At 49.4% G+C, this 18,578-nt stretch overlaps 1 protein-coding gene across 1 annotated transcript in view; it reads left to right on the forward strand.

Moving 5' to 3' along the window:
- Window positions 1-18,578, forward strand: part of HTRA1 (HtrA serine peptidase 1) — a 59,278-nt gene that overhangs the window by 25,770 nt on the left and 14,930 nt on the right. Inside the window, exons 2-3 of the mRNA XM_068961459.1 lie at window positions 5,487-5,586; window positions 6,019-6,223. Of these exons, the coding sequence (XP_068817560.1) occupies window positions 5,487-5,586; window positions 6,019-6,223 (305 nt within the window). The remainder of the gene's footprint in view (window positions 1-5,486; window positions 5,587-6,018; window positions 6,224-18,578) is intronic.

Below are 18,578 nucleotides of genomic sequence, written 5' to 3' on the forward strand. Positions count from 1 at the left end.
TGGATCTCCTTGCAGTTCAAGGGACCCTCAAGAATCTTTTCCAACACCACAGTTCAAAAGTATCAATTCTTCGGTGCTCAGCTTTCTTCACAGTCCAACTCTCACATCCATACATGACTACTGGAAAAACCATAGCCTTGACTAGACGGACCTTTGTTGGCAAAGTAATGTCTCTGCTTTTAAATATGCTATCTAGGTTGGTCATAAATTTTCTTCCAAGGAGTAAGTGTCTTTTAATTTCATGGCTGCAGTCACCATCTGCAGTGATTTTGGAGCCCCCCAAAAATAAAGTCTGACACTTTTTCCACTGTTTCCCCATCTATTTCCCATGAAGTGATGGGACCGGATGCCATGATCTTCATTTTCTGAATGTTGAGCTTTAGGCCAACTTTTTTACTCTCTTCTTTCACCTTCATCAAGAGGCTTTTTAGTTCCTCTTCACTTTCTGCCATAAGGGTGGTGTCATCTGCATATCTGAGGTTATTGATATTTCTCCCGGCAATCTCGATTCCAGCTTGTGTTTCTTCCAGCCCAGCATTTCTCATGATGTACTCTGCATAGAAGTTAAATAAGCAGAGTGACAATATACAGCCTTGACGTACTCCTTTTCCTATTTGGGACCAGTCTGTTGTTCCATGTCCAGTTCTAACTGTTGCTTCCTGACCTGCATATAGGTTTCTCAAGAGGCAGGTCAGGTGGCCTGGTATTCCCATCTCTTTCAGAATTTTCCACAGTTTATTGTGATCCACACAGTCAAAGGCTTTGGCATAGTCAATAAAGCAGAAATAGATGTTTTTCTGGAACTCTCTTGCTTTTTTGATGATCCAGCGGATGTTGGCAATTTGATCTCTGGTTCCTCTGCCTTTTCTAAAAACAGCTTGAACATCTCAAAGTTCACAGTTCATGTATTGCTGAAGCCTGGCTTGGAGAATTTTGAGCATTACTTTACTAGCGTGTGAGATGAGTGCAATTGTGTGGTGGTTTGAGCATTCTTTGGCATTGCCTTTCTTTGGGATTGGAATGAAAACTGACCTTTTCCAGTCCTGTGGCCACTGCTGAGTTTTCCCAATTTGCTGGCATATTGAGTGCAGCGACCCTTTTATTCCTCATTTGAAAATTGTGTTTGGAGAAGGCAAACACTTCTTTGGCTTGACGTTTTGCCCATCTTTGGACTACTGGTTGATTCTGCTTTGGTTCAGTTGTTTCTGCTCTATTTATTTCTCCCTTGACACGGATCCACCAATGATAATAGAGGTAACTCGTTGCATTTTCATCTAAGCTGCACAATTAAGACTTGTCCCTTGGGCTTCTCAGTGTGGTCTGTATTCCCACTGCCCCTGTGTTCTGTTTACTCATCTGCAGAATTAGGCGAGTCCTCTGATGCTGAAGCTGAAACTCCAGTACTTTGTCCAGCTTATGCGAAGAGTTGACTCATTGGAAAAAACCCTGATGCTGGGAGGGATTGGGGCAGGAGGAGAAGGGGATGACAGAGGATGAGATGGCTGAATGGCATCACTGACTTGATGGACATGAGTTTGGGTAAACTCCAGGAGTTGGTGATGGACAGGGAGGCCTGGCGTGCTGGGATTCATGGGGTTGCAAAGAGTCAGACACGACTGAGTGACTGAACTGAACTGAACTGTGCCCAATCTCAGATTCCACTATCTCTTTCTCTTGCTGTAGCATGTTGGAATGAGAGGGAGACAGGGATTAGATCATAGAAGGTTGGAGTGGGAATAGACTTCACAGCTCATTCTAGAGGTAATTGGCCCCATTTTACAGATGGGGAAATGGAGACCACCCAGTAGGCTGTGGCTGGAACCCGGGCCTTCTGGTGTCCAAGCTAGCTCTGGACACTGCTCTCCCACGTTGCTGTCCCAGGTGGATAGACCCTGGAGCCCCTTTCTCTAGTGGGTGTGAGAAAACAACTGCTTCTCATTTTAGCTGGAAAAACCCATGCTCATTTTCATCCCTGATGTGGGCAGATTCTCCCAGGCCTTTGTGGGAAGTAGAAAGAGGAAGCGAGGGGATGATTTTTAGTGGCAGGGCTTTAGTAACTGTCCTTCTTGTGAGGTTCTCAGAATCTCCACACTTCCCTGGGGCTGCAGGTCTTGTTGGAGTTAAGCCTTCTCTTGGCCTTTCCCAGGGAGCAGGTCCAAGGAAGCCCAGAGGTACTTGTTTACAGCTGTCTCTGGGTGATGTTTGCCAGGTTCTGAGTCGGGGAGGAATGTTTCTATGCCCTTATTTATTTCTCCCATTGGAGAACTTGGGGAGACACACCAGTTAAATCACCACCACTACCTGGAATCCTGGGAGGACAGCAGATATGTTTGGGGCTGGAAATGTATTTTTGCTCGGGTTTTTTTGTGATTCATACACTCTGTGAAGGAAATTTAGTGTCTATGTAGAAGTCATTTATTGTCTGTGAGCCTGAGTTTCTCTAAAGGTTGTTGTTGTTGTTCAGCTGCTCAGTTGTGTCTGACTCTTTGTGACCCCCATGGACTGCAGCTTGCCAGGCTTCCCTGTCCTTCACCATCTCCTGGAGCTTGCTCAAACTCATGTCCATTGAGTCGGTGATGCCATCCAACCATCTCATCCTCTGTCAACCCCTTCTCCTCCTGCCTGCTATCTTTCCCAACATCCAGATCTTTTCCAACAAGTCAGCTTTTCACATCAGGTGGCCAGAGTATTGGAGCTTCAGTGTCAGCCCTTCCAGTGTATATTCAGGGTTGATTTCCTTTAGGATGGACTGGTTTGATCTCCTTGTAGTCCAAGGGACTGTCAAGAGTCTTCTCTAGCACCACAGTTCTAAAGCACATGGGAACAATACCCAATTTTCCTCTTCCACAGAAAGGGGATCATGCTGCTGCTGCTGCTAAGTCGCTTCAGTCGTGTCCGACTCTGTGCAACCCCATAGACGGCAGCCCACCAGGCTCCCCTGTCCCTGGGATTCTCCAGGCAAGAACACTGGAATGGGTTGCCATTTCCTTCTCCAATGCATGGAAGTGGAAAGTGAAAGTGAAGTCGCTCAGTCGTGTCTGACTCTTTGCGACCCCATAGACTGCAGCCCACCAGGCTGCTGTGTCCATGGGATTTTCCAGGCAAGAGTACTAGAGTGGGGTGACATTGCCTTCTCCGAGGGGATCACGAGGGAAGGTTTTCTGATAGTATAATATGAAAGGGCCCTGAAAACCAAAATAACAAAAATGATGCTACTGTAAATATGCTGAGTTAGTTAATCTTGCCCAGTAGTTGCAGACCTTTTCCTGTACCTTAGAAAAATCAAGCTGTGGAGAAGGGGAGTGGATTCCAGCCCTGAAACAAAGCAGTACAGAGTCCAGGAGCTGGGACAGAGAGGGGCCCTTTGGTTTTTGATGGTCTCTCACTTCCAGGAAGGAAAGTTGGGAGAGGCAGGCTGGTCCCCAAGATGTCCCTGTGCCCAGGAGTATAGAGCTGAGAACTGAGGTCTCTGGTGGGGTCACACAGCCACTGGGGATGCCTGTGGATATACAGTTCTGAGAGCCATAGAGGACTTGAGAATGTCACAGGTTTCACAGCCTGGAGCCATGGCTGTGCCCCAGGCGTGGAAGCATTCTGTGTGTATGTAGTGTAGGAGTGCATGTATGTGGGTATATGTGAACATAACTGGGTCTATGTGAGAATGTAAGAGTGTGTGTGTATATGAAGCTGTGTTTCTGTAAGAGTCAGATGGAGTTTGTATATATGTGTGTGCATGAGGGTGTGTGGATGTCTTTATATGTGTGTGTATGTATGTACATGTGAGTGTGTGTATGTGTGCTCATGAGTATGAGAGTGAGTGTGTGTATATGTGTGTGTGAGCATGTATTCATGTATGTGTAAGTGTAGGTGTGGGCTTTAGTGTGTGTGTGCGTTGGGGGTGGGCTGCACAGACCCTTTGTTCGTGAGTGGCAATTTTGCAGGCCAGTGGTTTCCTTTGAAACTTCAGGCTTCTTGTGAACCCCACTGTGTGAATGGGCAGAGAGGCAGACCAGGGCCTCTCAGACCATCTGTGGTGAAGGATCAGGGTTTCTTTCCTTGTTATTTCCTACCCATCATGGATCAATATGTTCATAGCATACGCTAAAAATGAATTACTACCAAGATGTAATAAGAAAAGACACAACCAGCCCCATTTAAAAATTTTTAGATTTCTCTGTCAAATTTCTTTGTAGGTTTCTGGAATCTCCCTGTGAGTCCCCTCCCCCCGGGCTGGGTGGCAATGTGGCTGGCAGAGCGCTGGGTGCAGCCCTGAGCTAGACTCATGGCTGAGGCAGAGAGGAGGGGAAGGCAGGGTGTGGGATTCTTCGCTGCAGACTGACCTGGACCCCCTCTGCCATCTAAGCAGAAAGACTAGGGGTATGACCAGGTGGCTCAGGTTTGGGGTCAAAGTAAGAGGCTCAGACTGCCTCTGCCACTCAGGTACCCGCAGAATGGGGACTCGGTACCCTGAGTCTCCAGTAGCTCATTTCTGAGTCAGGTGCTATGGGTGCGTGCATCGGGTTGGTGGCAGCTAACTTCTTGCATTCCTCGAAACCCTATGTGGGATCTGTGATAGCTTTGTCTGAAAGTGGCTTTGTAAATGCCCACGGTATGGGGATTCCCTAATTATAGTGCATATGTTTACATAGAGAATTTTGGTCACTGGATTTTTCCCCCAATAGAATCAAGGCATCTTTTGGCCTGGGATGTCCTGGGGTGGGAGGAGTGGAGTGAATGATTAAGATGGAAAACTGCTGTGGGGACAGACAGAGGGGAAGACACTATCTGTGCCTTTGCCTTAGTGCTTTTTCATAGTAGCCTCTTAAATCTCTAACATCTGAAGGGCATCTCATCAGAAACAGCTTCAACCCTCCCCTCGATGGCAGTGGTATGCTGAGAAGGGCTGCTGTGTGGTTCTGGGGGAGTCGGGGAAGGGACACTGGTGGATGGTATGTCAAGGTGACCCTTGGGCCACCCGCTGTTGGAGGTGGCCCAGGTATCTGCTGATGCCTCTGGGTCAACGTTTTTGTGATGAAACAGTTGAGACCAAGGAAGCCAAGTAAACGGTCATCTTTGGTGGGTGTTGCTGTCTCATCTGGGACTTCCCTTGGTGGCTCAGTGGTAATGAATCCACCTGCAATGCAGGAGCCATAGGAGATACAGGTTCAATCCCTGGGTTGGCAAGATCCCCTGAAGGAGGGCATGGCAACCCACTCCAGTATTCTTGCCTGGAGAATCCCATGGACAGAGGAGACTGGTGGGGTACAGTTCATAGGGTACAGTTCAAGAGCCAAGAGTCAGACACAACGCAAGTGACTCAGCACAGACGCACGTGCATGTGAGTGGGAATTTCCTCAAGTGCTGGAAAGATCTTTGTCTGTGAGCCCAGGTCTGGGATCTTGTCTTCACCCTCCTTTTTCAGTTCTTCTGACCCACAACACAGAGCACAGGATCTTTAAGTGTCTTGCCTTTGTTTCTGTTCTTAGGTCAGGAAGATCCCAACAGTCTGCGCCATAAATACAACTTTATTGCCGATGTCGTGGAGAAGATAGCTCCTGCCGTGGTTCACATCGAACTGTTTCGCAAGTAAAGAGCGCCTTCCGTTTTTTCCCCCAGTCTCTGAAGCTCCCACCAAAACTGCTGCCATAAGCAAAACATCAGAGCTATTTCTGAGACACTTTAAAGTGTCACTGAATACAGTCCTACAAGAACATAAGCTCTTCTCCCTTGGGATGTTTTCCTGTTTGCCTATTGAAATCTACATTCTTGACCCTTCTAAGATGTTTTAAGAGCCTCCGGTTCTGAAGAGATTCCCTAAGAATATTTTCTAAGTGGAAGTTTGAGATGTGAATAAAAGTCAGTCTAACATACTATCTTTTAAAGTTTAATAAAGCCATTGTGCAGAGTAACAATTGCTAGTGATAAGTGTCTGTTGCTGTTATAGAACTGACGCATCAGTGTGTCAGAGGGTTGACTTTAAATGTTTCAGCTTTAACCAGGTACTCTTTTTGGTTCTAGGCTTCCTTTTTCTAAGAGGGAAGTGCCGGTGGCCAGTGGGTCTGGATTCATCGTGTCCGAAGATGGACTGATTGTGACAAACGCCCACGTGGTAACCAACAAGCATCGGGTCAAAGTCGAGCTGAAGAATGGTGCCACCTATGAGGCCAAGATCAAAGACGTGGACGAGAAGGCGGACATTGCCCTTATCAAAATTGACCACCAGGTAGGTGTGTTCCCCACCTGCAGGACCAAGTTCTCAGGTGCCTTGGCTGACGCTTGGCTAAGTCCGGAGAGTTCAAAAGACACACCAGAACTCCCTGATTTTGTGAGTTTCTCAAGTGGGACGGAGCCAGTTAGGTCTGGATCAAAGGAGAGCATTTGGGAGATGCTGAGTGTGGCCTGGGGTCGGGAAAGGGTGGGATTGCGCGGAAGCTTCTTGAATAAGCAGGCTATAAGGTCAGAGTTTTAATAATAGTGTTCTAAATTTTTATCAAAGCAGTAGGCTTATGAAGAAATTGGTAGGTAAGCAGTGAAAACTGAGTTTCCGTTCCATTCCTACCCCTCAGGCAACTGTTGCTACAGATTTGTGTTCTTCCGTGCACTCACCATGTATAAAGAATTTACTGGGTTTTGAAGTTAACCATCATTAGCATGGAAACAGCTACTCTGAAAACAAACCAGGTCTCCCACACTGGGCTTTTGCAAAGTTACTAGATCTGTTTTAAAACAGTATTTCACACTCAAAAAAGTTTCGGAAACCTTGAATTAAAGCTAATAGATTTTGTCCTCATAGCATTCCTCAAAGCTTTTCATATGCTGATGTGCATAGGACCCTCCTGCAAGAGTGTGACTCTGAACTACAACTATCTGAGCATAGAATTTTTTTTTTTAAATTGAGATGTAAAGAACTCAGTTTGGGAAATGGCTTGCTTTCTGTTGAAATATTCTCCTTGTAGTCATTTTTGTTCTGTTGATTTGTTTAGCAAAATCTTCATGTGTGCATGCTAAGTTGCTTCAGTTGTGTCCAACTTTATGCGACCCTATGGACTGCAGCCCGCCAGGCTCCTCTGTCCGTGGGATTCTCCAGGCAAGAATACTGGAGTGGGTTGCCATGCCCTCCTCTGGGGGATCTTCCCGACCCAGGGATTGAACCCGTGTCTCTTATAGCTCCTACATTTGACAGGCGGGTTCTTTGCCGTTAGTGCCACCTGGGAAGCCCAAAATCTTGGCTGAAATCAAGTCCAGTTTTTATCAGACCATCAACAGTTTCCACTTGTTGGTATGTTGATAACAGAGGTTTGGTTTGCTAAGCGGCAGGTACCTAGTGAGATTGAATTTTCTGTTTTTTCCACACTTTGTCATTTTTAAGACTTCATCTGGAAGGAGAAATTGGGATAGATTGGAATCTTGTTTCTGGACCAGGATAAGGTCATAAACTGAGAGGCAGAGAGTGGTCTTCTTTTCCGGCTCTCTGTGTCTTTTACCTGATCTGAGCTGTGAAGTCAGACCACGGTGAAATAACACAGGCTGTTTTCGTTTGTGCTGTTGATCAGAGCAGAAACAGGCCCTGTGCCCAGCGTAGGTAACTGACCTCTAGAGAGGTCTCGATTGCATACTATTTCTGTTAGGTTACCATGGGATTTCTGTAACAACTCATCTTTCAAAATGTGTTTATGGGTCATAGTATAGTCATACTAACTTCTGTTTGATAAGCTCCAAAACCGGACCAGGCTCTGCCTTCATTTATAACTTTCACCTGTTCTGTCAGTGGCTTTTATCATTCCCATTTTACATAGGAAGGAATAGGGATTCAGAGAGCTTAAGTCACCCGCCTGAGACCACATAGCTAATACTGTGGTGAAATTATAGCCTCCTAAGCTGGACAGAGGGCTTCCCACAGGAGACGCGGTTCGGATCCCTGGGTCGGGAAGATCACCTTAGAGGAGGGCATGGCAACCCACTCCAGTATTCATGTCTGGAGAGTCCCATGAACCAAGGAGCCTGGCCGGCTGTGGTCCATAGGGTCGCAAAGAGTCGACCATGGCTGAAGTGACTGGGCACACACAGGCAAGCCTGCCAGGCTCCCCAAGTGCCACGGAGGGATGAAGCCTGACCTTTTGGTGTGATGAGATGGCTCAGCTTTAAATAACCCATGGGGAGGCTGGCACACCCCGGTGTAGGATCATACAGCTCGCAAGGTGTCCAGGATGTGGTAGTCTCACCGGAAGGAGGCTGGCCAGAATAGCACATCCTGTGGCCACACGCAGGACTCAGCTCCCCCAGCCCTGGGGAGGCAGCCAGCCATGCGGGCTCTCTCTGCAGGCAGGGCGCTGGTCTGGACCCTGCGTGAGCTGCTCCCGCTGAGTAATTTCATGTTTGGCACTCGTGGGCGCATCCCATGCAGCTGCTGTGGCCGGGGGATGTTCTTTTCAGCTTCTGAGCCGAGGTGGAGAGCGGGTTCTCCTGTCATCCCTGGCAGGTCCCGGCAGGATGTGGATTATCTCGATGGACCAGCTTTGCAGGGTGTTTCTGACCTGGCTCTTGCTGTTCCCGGGAGGCTAGCCTTCCTGCCAGCAGCAGGCTATTTGAGATGAGTTTCTAGCCCCAGAAAAAGGAGCTTGAAAATTTAAAGTTGAACTAATGTGGCTTTGCAAAATGGAATCGGAAATGAAAGGATATTAAATTGCAGACACCCACACAAGAGACTGGTTTCCAATGACTAAACTGTTTTTTTTTTTTTTTTTTTGCTGATAGTAGTTGGAAGTGGGGAAAGTGAAAACATCTCTTCCAGCTCTTTCCATTTTGTTCCCTTAGTCGGAGGATTGATTATTTAGGAGAGGGGGGCAGGGACTGGTTTGTAATGAGGCTCAGTTTGGGAGGAGCCCCTTGATTCAGTGACGACTATGGTGCCCCAGTGCAGAATTTTATAAATGTGTCTGCAGTGCTGGGGATGGCGGTTGGGGGGCAGTGAGCTTACCTTGCACTGTGTCACCTCGGGAGCAAGAAACAGAGCAGGGAATCTCAGAGGAGGCAGAACAGACCCAGCAAAACTTGAACTTGAGGATCGAACTCATTCCGAATGGTGCTTGCCATCTGAGGTCATGGCTCACTCTCCCCAGGGCTATTTGCTCATAACCCAGTGAAACTGGGGTGACTGCCCCCCACATACGCCGGCCCAGTGGCTAACTTGGTGCCTTATAATGTGGGCCCCTTTCCTCCTCCAGTGCCAGGATTTCATGTGAAAGGCTCTCCATCAATAACACTGAGACCCTCCTTCCTGAGTGTGCTATTCCTGCCACTTTTAATGAATGGAAATTACTATGGACACCTGTGGTCACTGCCCACGTCTTCTGGGCGCAGAGGCCAGCATCTCCTTCTGGATCTATTTCTGCCCCCCACCAGACAGTCTTGTGGGGGCACCAGTCATGGCACACCCCCCGCAACCCCCCTGGGGCCAAGGGACACAAGATCCATCAGACCAAGCAGATCCTTCACTTGGAGCAGGAACTGGATGCCAACCACAGGAAAATGACGGGGAAGCCGGTATGGCCCCTGCCGCCGGGGACCCCAGGGCTGTCTGAGCTCCTGCCTTTTCAGAGCCTGATCAGCCAGCCTACTTTCCCTTTCATTCTTCAAGGCCCCCTCACATCTTCTGTAAACCCGCCTTGGCTTGAGCTTGCCAGAGACATTTCTGGGCTTGTGACCAAAGACCGTTTTTGCTCCTCACTGCTGAGCGGGCTCGTGTGCACTCACTTCCCCTGCTGAGTCTGAGCAGGGGAGAACCTTTGGGGGGAACCTCCCTGAACAGGGCGGCTGCCCCCGCCAAGCTGGAGAAGGAGGGGGTCCCCTCCAAAGGCAGCCTGCCTGCCCAGACATGTCTTTCCACTGCCCTTTCCTCGGGGCCACGGACGGGGGCCAGCATTCGCCCGGGGCTGGGGAGGTGGTGCCAGCTGCAGGAAGGAAGGACAGTGTGCCTGCAAACAGTTTAATAGAAAGCAGCTTTGAGGGCAAACTAGTTCAGCCTCAGATAAAAACGGATTCCAAAATGTGTTGAACATGACGCTGGCCGTGTGTGCAGAACACTTAAAAATGTTTTTCTCCAGAGGCCGTGTTTTGTCCATGCAGCGTTATTTTGCTGAGTAGTTCAGGAAAAGAGAAAGAGAAAAAAAAAAAAAATTTGGTTTCTTTAGGTCAGAGTGAAGGACAGAAATAAGTACTGGGGATATACTGAAGAAGGTAAGAAAGTAACTTTTGTTGCAGCTGTTTTTCCAGCTGTGTTGATTAGGAAACAGGAAGTGGAAAAGCATCTGTGCCGCCCCCCCCCCCCCCCCGCCACCCTGTCCCAGGACTGCAACTTTCAGATCAGGTCCTGTCTGCCTGTACAAAGCCCCTCACACTCTCTCTGTGCTTATGGAGAAAACTTAAAGACTTAACCAGAGATTTAAAGGTGTACCCAGTTGGGGGTCCCATTTTCCCCTCTGTACTCTCCTCTCTACACATCCCCCATTCTGCTAACCCCCCACTGCTCCACACCCCCACCGCCTCCCACAAAGCAGGGCTGTTCTCTAGGGGCCCTGGTCTTGCCTTCCCCGGGGTGTAGCCCCTTCCAGCTCCTCCATAGGTGGCCTTCCGGTCCTTCAGCTTGTGTGCGTGCTAAGTCGCTCCAGTCACGTACAACTCTTCACGACCCCACAGACTGTAGCCCGCCAGGCTCCATGGGGATTCTCTAGGCAAGAATACTGGAGTGGGTTGCCATGCCCTCCTCCAGGGATCTTCCAGACCCAGGGATTGAACCTGTGGCTCCTGCGGCTCTTGCATTGCAGGCCGATTCTTTACCGTTGAGCCACTGGGAAGCCCCCAGTCCTTCAGGCCTCAGGTTAAATTCTGCCCCCGACAGTCCTTCCCTGACACCCACCCCGGGAGGGTCCATGTCGCTGTCTCCCCTCCTCACTCTGGGGATGCATAACCCCAGAGGGGATCTCACGTCACTGTTCTTATTTCCCTCCCAGGTGTCGTGTTTACTTGTGGACTCCAGTTTCTCTCTGATGCTGGGGTGTGAGGGCCACAGCTGTCTTAGTCACTTGTCTTCTTGTAGGGGCTCAGCAGCCGTGTGCAGAGGATGAATTCAGAGTCCTCTGCTCAGAGGAGGCAAGGCTGGCTGCTTGTGGGCTTGGGGGGTGGGGTGGGGGGCTGGAAGGTGCTGGGGCTCCCGCAGTGGCTGCTCCCCACTTTCAGAGGTGGAGGTGACCACGCAGCAGGCAGACTGCAGAGCAGCACCTCCGACTCCACCTCAGACTCCATGAGGCCAGTGTTCGTCTGATTCCTGGTGCTGGGACAACGTGTGGCCTTGCCGGGCCCTGGGGGCTCTGTGGTCCTTGGTCATTCAGAGCCCTGGGAGCAGTGAGGTTTTCTGTGGGCACTTCTCCCTGACGCCAGCACCCCCAGGGGATATTTGGAAGTGGGCTTGTCCTGTCTTGTGAAATGGTTTTCTCCCTGCACCTCCAGGCCAGGCCTGCAACTGTCCGCCGCCATCTTTGGGCCAGATGCCACCTACTGCTGTTTGAAGTGGCTGAAGGTGACACCTCTGGGCTTGGGGGGCTGCTCTGTGGGCAGAGGGTCCTTTTCCTGCTGAGCTGGCTGCTGGGGCCAGAAGAGCTGACCGCCCCCCGCCCCCTGACTGTGAAATGTAGAACCCGGATGGCTCTGGGAGAGTGAGGGTCCCAGACCCTTCATCCCCGAGTCTCAGAAGCTGCTGAGCAGCTCTTGTCTCTCTCTAGGCGTGTCTCTCAGAGCCTGGCCCGCTGGTGGCGACCTGCCCCAACTTCTCGGAGCGAGGAGGGTCCAGGTGACCCGGGAACGGTGGCAAGAGAGGGGAGCGGCGGGTGCAGGCGTGACTCATGCCCCTTCCCGCCCCCGCCCCCGCCTCCAGCCAGTCCTCAGACAACCTGATTGTCAGAGGGCGCTGACTCAGCCGCCCGAGCTTGTCCAAAAGTGAATCAGATAACACAGGGCGCGGGCTGGACCGGCTCCCCGTCTTCTGGAGTCTGTCACTCACCCTCGTAAAGTAACCAGGGGCTGGAATGCGGCTCCCAGTATCATAGCTACCCTGGTATTTTGCTTCTGTGTTTTTCCATTTTGAATTCTTTTCTCCACTCCCTCTGTCCTGGGCGTCCTGTGGTCTCTCTTTTTTTCTCCCTGAACTGAGAGGCTGGCATTGCATTGGCTAAAGAGGCTGCAGACTCTTCTCGATGTTAAGAGGCTCCTGTTACCTTATTGATTTTTTTTTTACCATCTTTGGGGGATGCAGATCAATATTTCATTAGATGATGTCCATCCAGACGCTGGATTGGAAGCCGGCATTTTTGCTCTGGGTCGGCCTTCCCCCAGGGGCTCATGGGGACGAGGCTCCTCGTTGTTCTGATTGCAGCTTCTCATGGAATGTGAAAATATTTCAGTTCCCCAAACCATCAAAAACCAGAGCCCTAGTGTGTTTTCTGGCCCCATTTCAAGAACTTAGTTGATTGTTGAGGAAATTCTTTGGCTATGTTTTTCTCTTAATATGGTAATGCTTTTTTTTTTTTTCACTTTGGTGATTTCTCTTCAGGGAATTCAACCAAGACTATTATTTATGGTTCTGGCAAAGCAGTTCTCAGGTTGTTGGGACTGAATTTGTAGGTGTCCCATGGGGGACGTCCCCTTCACCGAGGGGGAGGGCATGCACTGGTTCCATTCGCTAGTTTTGTTAGTGTGTAGCAGTGTGTTGGGAGCCAGGGTTGGCCAGCTGTGGCCTGCAGTCCAAATCCGGCCCTCCATTTGCTTTTGTAAATAAAGTTTTATTGAGACACAGCCATACCCATTTGCTTTGGTAGAGTCTACAGCTGCTCTTACTGGTCAGCGGCAGAGTTGAGTACTTGGAATGGAAGCCACCTGGTCCATGAAGCCAACAGTTATTACTTTTTGACCTTTCACAGATAAAAATTGCCAACTCCAATGTGAGATGATTAACACCTTGCTCTAGAGGAGCCAACTGTGCTTGGACTGAAATATACTCTTTAGATCCAAGTGAGGTGAAGCCCGATGTAACACAGGGGAAAGGGCAGAGAAGCTGATCTCATTTGCTCTTGTGGGGACTGTGCTTCTTTGCTGAAGAAGATGCTTTGGTCTTGCTGTATTAAGCAGAGAGGCTTTAGTTTTAACCTCTTTCTCTGTAACATTGATAGAGAGGAATTTTGTGAATTCTGAATTATTATCTAGTTTTAAATCCTAATGATCTTTTAAGGTCTGGTTTATTCATTGTTTCTCTTATTCTTTATTCATACATGGTGTCTATAAATATTTGTTAAGCATCTATTTTGGGGACTTCCCTGGGGACTCAGACAGTAAAGAATCTGCCTACAATGCAGGAGACCTGGGTTCGATTCCTGGGTTGGGAAGATACCCTGGAGAATGGAATGGCAACCTGCTTCAGTATTCTTGTCTGGAGGATCCTATGGACAGAGGAGCCTGGCGGGTTATCGTCCATGGAGTCACAAAGAATCAGCCAGGACTGAGCCTCTAACATAAGCATGTATTTGACCAAATACTGTGTTGAAGATGTAAAAGCAATGGGCAGAAGCCATGGAGCTTACTGTTTGGTGTAGAAACAGGCAGATTGGATAAATATGGCGATTGGTTCAATGAAGGAACAGAGAAAGCAGTAGGAGGCATGGAGGCTGGGGTGCCCTCTGAAGGTATTGTCAGCTTATCTGAGCAGATAACATCCACACTGAGATGTGAAGAACAGACAGGCCAGCCAAGGCAAAGAGTGGGAGGCCTAGAGTTGATTAGTTTTCCTTTTCTGCCCAGCCTGAGGATGTGGACCTTGGACAAAGTGCAACCTTATTTCCCAGTGAGTTTACTAGAGGCTTCCGGAACACAAGTTAACTGGTTCCTCTGCATATTGTCTGTGTCTCTTATTGGCCTTGGGGCTCCTGGTCTCACTCTGGAAAGCTCCACTTTCTTATGCAGTCAGTTTCTGAGAGTCTAGAAGTGCAGAGGGTTCATAATGAGCTGGTTGCCTCTCATTCATGGCAGGATGGAAGTAGTTTCCCAAAAGTGCTTTCCTAAAACCAACCATTTTCCATGGCAAGGCATAAATAAGACATTCTGGTGAGTTGAGGACTGGCTATTATAATAATTGTGCTAATTAATGAGTCACTTTTATTAAATAAGACACCACAATCTGATAATGAGAAGCTGTGACTCATGGTATTTCCCTCTTTGCTTTGGCTGCCAGGAGACTCATAGAAACTGTTGGCCCTGTGGCTAGAATATTTTTTATGCTGCCATTTTATATCATGGATATGTAAGGATTAATTTATTGTAATAAGCCCTGTGTCATTGACCAACCCAAATTATTTTTATATAGAGAAAGTTATACATCTTTGGGCTTCCCAGGTAGTGCTAGAGGTAAAGAACCCACCTGCCAATGCAGGACAACACGCTCCAGTAATCTTGCCTGGAGAATCCCATGGACAGAGAAGCCTGGCGGGCTATAGTCCCTAGAATCGCTGAAATGACTTAGCATGCATACGTCTCTAAGATTTTTTTAGAATAAATAATATGAAAATGATATATCCTGGGCAACTTCCTTGCTTCTGGAGCCACACACACCCTAAGTGGTCCTGGGTAGGAGGGATCCACTCTGCCTTCAATTCAGCTCAGCAGATACCAAGAAGCTGAGCACTGAAGCTACCAAACAGAGTGAAGCCACACCCTTCCCTTTGTGGAACTGGTGGGTATAAGTTGTCTCCTATCACCTGAGCCCCAAGCCTGCAGCCTCATAGACGACTGAAAACCAGGCTGCATCCAGAGTCAGTTACCCAAACTGAAATGCCAGGCCTTGGCTAACCCCCGGTATTGGCCTAATCCCAATTGTAGAATCCTGGTGGATCTTTTAAGATCTGATTTGTGTATTCATTCATATATTCACTTTCATATCCCTTGATTTTCATAAATATTTATTGGTCAAACACCACTGTAGCAGCATTAGCCAACTTGAAGTCATCGGATAGAAGCAGAAGAGCTGGCGGATGGGGAAGGCAAGTTGCACTCAATGAGACAATGTTTTTCCTCCTCTTGATGCCAGAGAATATATACAGTCGCTGGCCCTTGGGCTTCCATATCAAAATGTTGACTTTTGCGGTTTAAACAGCAAGAGGAAGGGGATCTTTGAAATGCCCGCGTTTCTTGATATAGCTTAAGGGAGACGAAACATTATGGTGGTGTGCGTAAACAGTGAGGAGGACTAGGTTGATTGATTTGCTTTTTCTCTATTTTGTTTTTCCGTAACCATCCTCTGTTTCTTTTCTCTCCTTCCCTCCTTCTCCATCACTTCTCTTATCTGTCCCACCTGAACACCCCCACTCCAGTCACCCCCACCCGCCACCTCGCACATCGAACCTCTTCTCCTCCCCTCCCGGTACAGCAGCAATAAGATGTCAGTTTGTGGAAACAGATGGTGGTAATTTGATGACACTGTCCTTCCGAGTTCTGTGTATGCTGTGATCTCAGTGCCATGTAGGAGATCCTTCCTGGCCCAGCCTCTCGACTCACCTGCTTCCTGCAGCCCCCCCTCCCTTGGTTGTACCCTTGACCTTGTCATCACTGATAACCTCCGCCCTCTCTGATCTGAATCCCAAGCTTCTCATTCTTGGTCCGCCTCCTCCTCCCCTGGCACCGCTGCTTTGTGATCACAGGACCTGTGCATTCACAGAAGAGAACCCTGCTTGAGGGTTTAACGCTCTGAAAAGTGAAGTCACTCAGTCGTGTCCGACTCTTTGTGACCCCATGGACTCCCTGGTAGGCTTTGTGACCCCTGTAGCCTAGCAGGGTCCTCTGTCCATGGGATGTTTCCAGGCAAGAATACTGGAGGTGGGTTGCCATTGCCTTCTCCAATTAACGCTCTGAGGTCTCTTAATTTTTTAAATGATTTTACTATTTATGGCTGTGCCGGGTCTTCATTGCTGTTAGAGCTTTTCTCTAGTTGCGGCGAGGGGGCTACTCTCCACGGCAGGGCGCAGGCTTCTTACTGCAGCGGCTTCTCTTGTTGGGAGGACTTCAGTAGTTTTGGCTCCTGGGCTCAAGAGCACCGGCTCCAGAGTTGTGACACGTGGGCTTAGTCGCTCTGCGGCATGTGAGGTCCTCCCAGATCAGGGGTTGAACTCGTGTCCCCCGTACTGGCAAGCGGATTCTTTACCATGAGCCGCCAGGGATGTCCTCTCCATTTGGGTTTTATCTTTGAATTTGTGCTTTGTAAGTGAAGTCTGATGAGCGGAGTATATGCTGGGTGCCTGGAGCCTTCCCACTTTTCTTGTTGCCTCCCCACTTCCCCAGGATGGGTTCTTGGGCTACCCTGCTCCTCTGGCCCTTGGGACCCCTGGCCTCACACGGCAGTCACAGCTACCCTCCTCCTCTGGCCCTTGGGACCCCTGGCCTCACACGGCAGTCACAGCTACCCTCCTTCCCCAGGGCATACAGACATGGGGTACGTATACCCTGCAGCATCCTGGGCAGCAGATAGATGACTCTATAGCTCGTTCTGCTGGCAACAAGGCAGGGCCAAGCCCTGCCCACCCCATCCAGGTACCTGGTGCATCCTGGCGCCAAAGGAAGTTGCAGCACCCTTGGGGGTAGTCTGTCCTCTGTGGGTTGGGGCAGTGGGCCCTTGGGATGGGGAGAGGGCTGGCTCAACTTCTGAGCCCCTGCTTGGGGCACGGTGCGTGGGTCTGTCCAGTAGCTGGTGAGCAGAGTACTGAGTCTGAGGCTCTGGGTCTGTACTCACCCCATGAACAACTCCATGCCCCAGGGAGCACAACACTAAAGAGCAAAGAAAAACATCAGGACAGATGAAGAGAGAGAGCATGCGGAAGGGAGAAAAAAGCCTTATATTTTTGTGCCTTTAATGGCACTTCTTATGTACTTTGTGAACAAGGGAGTCTACATTTTTATTTGGTCCTGAGCTCTGCAAATTATGTAGCAGATCCCTGGTTCATCCACTGTCCCTCAGCCCCTCGTGGGCTCACTTCTCTCCTTGCCAGATCCCCATGTCTCAGGCAAGTCTTAGCTGCTGACATCCCCCTGAACTCGATGGTCTACTTTGCCGTTCCGAGGAAGCACGCAAGTTCAGTGGCATCGCTCCTTGCTGTGATTGGGGTACATGCCCTTTTCCTCCCATTGCATATTTTTTAAAGAAAATGAAACGTTAGCATAACTGCTTCCAGAAGACCACGTTGAATCACTTAGCTGAGTCTCAGCCAGTTCCTGCAACATCAGCCTTTGAAGCAAATTTCATCGGACACAGGACCAGCCCGTGAGCCTCAGCCCCTTGGAAATGCATGTGCTGGGCGGCTGGCAGACATGGTGGCTTCTGCAGATTCAGCAACAAAAATATTTTTGTAACAGGAGCACTTTGTACTCTGTAAGGAAGAGAAAGAAGTTGTTGGCTTGCGTCATGAGGTTAAAAAAAAAAGTTGCCAATTTTCTTTTAGTTTTATTGGTTTGTTTTATGGCCCTTCCTTCCAAGCTTTGGGGAATGAGGTTGCAATGAGAGGAGCGCTCAAGGGCTTTTAAGCGAAACCCAGGGTGGCCAGAAGCTGAAATGTTGATGGATCGTTGTTTTGAGGTCTGCTCTCGATGATTACTGGCTGAGCCAGCGTCTGGAGAATTCCAGGAATCCCCTTTCCTTTTGGGCTGTGAGAGTCTGCAAGAATCATCTGACCCCTTTGGGGAGTCGTATGAGAAGAGATTTATTAAGGGCTCTGAGGATTGTGTTGATCTCACCAATTTAACCATTGGCTGCTAAGAGGTTTTTTGGAAATCTACCAGGTCTTCTGGAAAGATCCCTAATTGTCAGAGCTGGGGTGACCTTGGACATCACCAGGCTCAACTCTCTTATTTTAGAAGTGATCAAACTGAAACCCAGAGAAGTCTGTCAAGTGACCCAAGGTCAGAGTGAGTTAATACAGACATCCTGCTCCCTGGGAAATTGTGCTCCCAGTCTATCTAGAGAGCGAGGGTGGCCATGTGTGTGTGTGTGTTTTGTCTGTGTCTTCACTCTGCACCACCCTTTGTGGATGCTGGGGGATAAGCCTGTGGCCAGCCACTGGTAGGGTGCTTGCTCACCACAGGCCATTTCTTCCTGCAGGAATCAGAGTTGTGATGACCCTGAAGGGGGAGGCCAGGCCACACAGAGGGCTCATGAAGCAAGTGGTGCCCCACAGACTGCCTCCAAGCCCAGCCCAGGCTTGGCTGAGTGTAACTTGGGCTCCCACTGGGAGAAGCAGTGTGGCCTGGGTCTTCACCCTGAGGACGCGTGGCCTCGGCTCCCTCCGTCTCGCCTCTGTTCTGACTTGCCCCCAGCTCTCCCACGGCCCTGTTGTGTGTCATTTCTGCTCCCGCCTCCTGCTCTGTGACAAGGTCTGGCACTAGCAGCTCTTTAGTGCTGCATCTGGGCAGTGGGCAGAGGGGGCTGGTGAGAACACCTGCAATCTCAGTGAGATCACTGCCATCAGCCGTGGGACCATTGGTCCCCTAGTGTG

Source organism: Capricornis sumatraensis, chromosome 23 (assembly GCF_032405125.1).
Source record: "Capricornis sumatraensis isolate serow.1 chromosome 23, serow.2, whole genome shotgun sequence".
In the NCBI taxonomy this organism is placed as follows: domain Eukaryota; kingdom Metazoa; phylum Chordata; class Mammalia; order Artiodactyla; family Bovidae; genus Capricornis; species Capricornis sumatraensis.